At 39.0% G+C, this 4,659-nt stretch overlaps 1 protein-coding gene across 2 annotated transcripts; it reads right to left on the bottom strand.

The window, feature by feature from the left end:
- Positions 1-230: 230 nt before the first annotated feature.
- On the bottom strand, positions 231-3,596 carry LOC122651529 (cytochrome P450 734A1-like). 2 transcript variants are annotated; one of them, XM_043844939.1, is made up of 6 exons: positions 3,202-3,596; positions 1,869-2,092; positions 1,511-1,755; positions 1,246-1,410; positions 966-1,209; positions 231-696 (listed from the first exon to the last, which is right to left on the bottom strand). In XM_043844939.1, exons 1-6 carry the CDS (start codon positions 3,476-3,478, stop codon positions 232-234), a joined length of 1,620 nt encoding a protein of 539 aa, XP_043700874.1. In that variant the 5' UTR covers positions 3,479-3,596; the 3' UTR covers position 231. The 2 variants fall into 2 exon arrangements, with proteins under 2 accessions (XP_043700874.1, XP_043700873.1); XM_043844938.1 differs by having other exon boundaries at positions 966-1,410.
- Between the last annotated feature and the right edge of the window lie 1,063 nt (positions 3,597-4,659).

Raw genomic sequence — 4,659 nt, 5'->3', positions numbered from 1 at the left:
AATTCTAAAGCTAACCAGAGAGGGACATAAGGGTATTTTGGTAAAATGACATATGGATGGTGGGTTAGTGTTTCCTGCCAAAGCAGAAAGCAGTAGTTGTGCAATTGAGTAGGTAGGGTAGGGGCATAATGGTCTTTTTGGTCAATCAGAAAGTTTTTTTTTTTTTTTTTTTTCTTGTTTCTGGAAAAATTGTAAGAACTATAATGGCTGCAATAGAACTTGATTTGTGACTTAGGATCCTTGATCTTGTGAGGTGATGGTTTTAGATGCAGACAAGTGTCGGAATATGATTGGTGCACCATATTGAGGGTATAGGAGCATCAGCACCGTTGGTGCATGTTGATAGCTGGGAGCAAGTCGGAAAGAGAAACGTTGCAGTATAACGGCCATTGCTAATTTGGCCTGCAAGATTGCCAAGTTCTGTCCAATACAAGTGCGGGCTCCAAGACCAAACGGTATGAACGCCATCGGATGCTTCGCTGCACGACCCACACCTTCAGAGAACCGACCTGGATTGAATTCCGTCACATCATGGCCCCACAATACTGGATCATGATGAACGGCTAAGATTGGAACCAAGATCTCTGTCCCACGAGGTATCTTGTACCCTCCAAGCTCCACATCCGCCTTGGCCCGTCTGATCGTTGCAATGGCTGGTGGGTATAATCGTAGTGTTTCATTTATTATCATGGTCAGCTGCAAAAACATCACAAAGTAAAGCAGATGAGATACATATTAACATTTCTCCCTACTAGTACTTAAATTACTAAAATATCTAATACATATAATCCAAAATCAACAAAATTGCAACAACCAAAGGTCAACCTTTTCAGAATTTTTTTTATTACCAAAACTATCCCTCGAGCCTCTATTCCTTACCATAATAAGCAATGGGGGGTATTTTAGTAAAATGGACGGGGCTGGAAGAAAAGGACAAAAAATGTGGGTGAGTCATGTACACTCACCATCTTAAGTTTAGGGATGGCGTCCTTAGTGGGGATATCACGTGAGCCACACACCATGAGGACCTCATCACGTGCTTTGTGCTGCCACTCTGGGTGCATCGCCAATAGGACCGTTGTCCACGTCAGCAAATTAGAGGTCGTCTGTTTCCCGGCAAAAAAGAAACTCTTACACTCTTCCACTATATCCCTCACTGTGATCGACGATAACGCCGTCGCCGGAGACGAACCTGGAGATTCCGATGATCTCCTCCTCTGCTCCTCCTCCTTACAATTATTATTAGCTCCGGCTCTGATCATCAACCCTAGCAAGTCCTTATGGCATCCCTCTGCCATTTCACTTTCGTTTATGGAATTCTCTCTCCGGCGTTCGATTAGCTTCACAAGGGATTTCTTGATCTCTCTGTCCAAAATCCAAGAACTCCTGTTCTTCTTCGTTGGAATAAATCTGAAATTCCACAGACAACTGGGTTTCAGCTTTAATTGATTGAGCTTTCTTCAATTAATAACGATTCATGGTTGGATTAAGTAATATAATAATCAATCACCTGTAGCCAGGAATGAAGACCTTCTGGAATGCTTCGGCGGCATAAACCATCTGCTGGCCTTGCAATCTGAAAACGGATTTTCCGTCTTCGTAGCTACTGCCGAAGGCTGTTCTCGTGATGACGTCTTCCGTCAATGTCTGGAACCAGTCCGACACTTCAATCTCAACTTCGCCGTCGGCGTCAGATTTTGCCGACCACTTCTCCAGCATCTCCTCCATCTTCTTCCCCATCACAGGTATCAACATCTGCAATTATTTTTTTCTTCCATTAATTAATTCTTTTTTTCTAATAAACATTTAATTAAGCAAAACAAGAACAAAACCCAATTTAAAAAAAAAAGGGGGAAAATTAAAGTTACCTTGAGATTTTCCATATAAAAAGTGGGTTGGATGATCTTCCTGTGATGAGCCCATTTGGCACCTTTGAGACTCAAGAGACCATCACCTTCAAGCTGTTTGATAACTGGGTGAGACTCATTCTTCTCGTAGAATTCAGATTTGAAGGCGAAGATCTCTCTGATGAGGTCTGGGTCTGAAACCGTCACTCGAGCTGTGGGTCCAAACCATACCAGAAAGGTTGCGCCTGAAAACGATTAAACCAATGTATAAAGCCATTAGTCAATGAGATAACCAGTAACAGGTCCTTCTCCATTGTCAATCAACAACCCCATTTCAACTATAAAATGGAAATGTAGTAGTAGTAGTAGTAGTAGTAGTAATAGTAGTAGCAGTATAAGAAGAATTAATGGAAACAAATAAGAAGAAAATGAAGTGAGAAAGAGAAATCACCCCTTCCATGTTCATTGTTCCAACTTCCAAACTTCAAATGGGTAAATATTGAGGTTTCAAAAAGAGGAAAGATAAATTAAGACATAACAACAACCACTACTTCTAAGTCCCCAACAACAATATGAACATGTATGGATAGGAAGAGAGTAGTAGACCCTACAACAGACAGACCCACCCAAACTCACACTCTCTCTCATAGACAAACACAGACACACACACACACAGAGACCCAAAAGTGAGAGAGAGAAGAAGAAGAAGAAGAAGACAACCCATAACAACACTACTACCAAACACCTTCAAGTTCATTATCAACATTCAAGCTCATATAGAACAAAAAAGAAAGAAAAGGGAGGGGAAAGGTAAAAATAGAAATTAATAAAGAAAACTAACCATCCATTAGTTCCGGAAAACAATAACATTTTTGTGAAGAAGACATAAAAGATTCAAAACCCATTACATGGTTCCCAGGAAGAAACAAAGAATTATTGGAAAAGAGGCCCAGAGTGGTGGGAGTTTTCACAATCAAATTTCAAACTTCTTTAGAATTGAAAACAGGAGAAAAAAAAAAGCAGCAGCAGCAGAAGAAGAAATTCTTCAGAACTCCATCACACAAAACTGGAGTCCTTGGATGCCCTTGGTTGAATGAACCCAGCAAAGCAAAGTGTTCAAAACCAGAACACATCCAAAGCTACAGAACAGAATCTGAAACTATTAATAACCGGTTAAACCAGCCCAGAAAAAAAAATAATTCTTCAAAGAGATTCAAAACAATACTGTAATTGAAACAATGAAACCCAACTCAAATAAAACCGTAAAAAACATAATTAGTTAGAGGAAAGAAAATGAAAAAGGCCAATAGAGCTCAAAACCCAAATAGAGGAAGATAAAAGAGTAGTAGAATACCATATATTTTCTTCCAGTGGTGGTAGAAGGAGAGAACTCTAGGGACTATATTATGAGAGAGAGGCATAGGGTGTGAGGAGGCCTTCAACATCAAATCCATAAGCTCCCTAACATTGCCTAAGAAGAAACGATAAGGAGGGCCTTTGATTCCTTGCTTTGCGAAATGCTTTTCGATCCTTCTGGGTCTCCACCAAAGCAAACACATTAGCTTCAACAGCAGAACTAACGCTAAGAGCGATATAACCAGAAGCCAATACCAGCCCAAGAGTTTCTCCATGCTTTAAAGCTCGCTCGATTACAACACAGTTGCTCTTTACTTAGTTAACTTGGCTGGCTTTATATATTTTTGTTCTTCCACCGTACTCCCCCTTTTATTGCTGAGAATTGCTTAGAAAGGTAAAGGGCAGACACATAGTCACACACAGAGAGAGAGAGAGAGGCGTTTTGTGCTTTATAGGAGGAGGATATGCAAGGCCGACGGCGTAGGGGCCGCCATGGGAGTTTTAAAGGGTCAACGAAATAGGTGTATTTAAAAGCTCTAATACTTTTATGACAGGATTATCCATGTGCTTTTTTCCTTAGTACAGGGGTGTCCTCATTTTTCAATGTATAAACTATAAACACAAAAAACAAATGCCATAATAAGAAAACAAATCCATTATTTGGCTCTTCTTTAGTTCTTTTTGTTTTAAAATTTCTTGTAAGTTTCTCTGTTTAGGGTGCTAAGCTGCACACCATCTTCAGTTTTGTAAGTTGTTTTGTATAACACTGTCAATTTTTCTCTTTGCCTTCCAATGAAGCATTCTTCTTCTGAGAGAGCTATATCCATCTTAATGTTATAAACACTTAATTATGTCACTATTAAATATTAATGACTTTAATTTTCAACTAATGTCACTATTAACTGAAAAAGAGAGGGAGAGGGAGAGAGAAAGAGAGAGAGGTTGCTATATCTACCATCTTAATGCTATAAACACTTAATTATGTCACTATTAATAGGACTAGAATTTTCAACTAATGTCACTATTAACAGAGAAAGAATCTGTCAGCCATGATACTGATACAAATTGGACTTCTTCTTATTCTATCAGAAATACCTTTTTTTTTACTTCTTACTTTTCATTCTCCCAGTCCCTCTTTGGTGATTATGCTGTCAAGAAAAAAAAATGTATTACTGCAGAAAGATTTTGACTACACAGAACAGAACTTTCTTTTGAAATTCTCAATATTTCCCCTGTTAATCCTCTCCTGAAAAAGATACTTAATTCTTCAAAACCATCAAGGGTAGTTCAGTCAGAAAAAATTTGAGGGCACTTCCCTAGGTGTGAGAAGGAGATTTTGGTCATTTAGCACAATTTCCAAGGAAGGCATGATTGGGGTAACAGAGGAGCATGAGGTGTATTTCTCTCAATATTTTTATATTTAAAATATCTATTTTGTTTACATATTGTACCCATC

The sequence above is a fragment of the Telopea speciosissima genome, chromosome 2, assembly GCF_018873765.1.
Source record: "Telopea speciosissima isolate NSW1024214 ecotype Mountain lineage chromosome 2, Tspe_v1, whole genome shotgun sequence".
Classification (NCBI taxonomy): domain Eukaryota; kingdom Viridiplantae; phylum Streptophyta; class Magnoliopsida; order Proteales; family Proteaceae; genus Telopea; species Telopea speciosissima.
This window is presented reverse-complemented; position numbering and strand designations above follow the sequence as displayed.

Bases quoted from the DNA above. Each gene is read 5' to 3' on its own strand.
- LOC122651529 (XM_043844938.1), bottom strand. From the start codon at position 3,478: ATGGAGAAACTCTTGGGCTGGTATTGGCTTCTGGTTATATCGCTCTTA. The intron at 1,411-1,510 runs GTGATTGATTAT...GTGGAATTTCAG, and splicing joins GTCTTCATTCCTGGCTACAG to ATTTATTCCAACGAAGAAGA. The intron at 697-965 runs GTGAGTGTACAT...ATGTTTTTGCAG, and splicing joins CCATCCCTAAACTTAAGATG to CTGACCATGATAATAAATGA.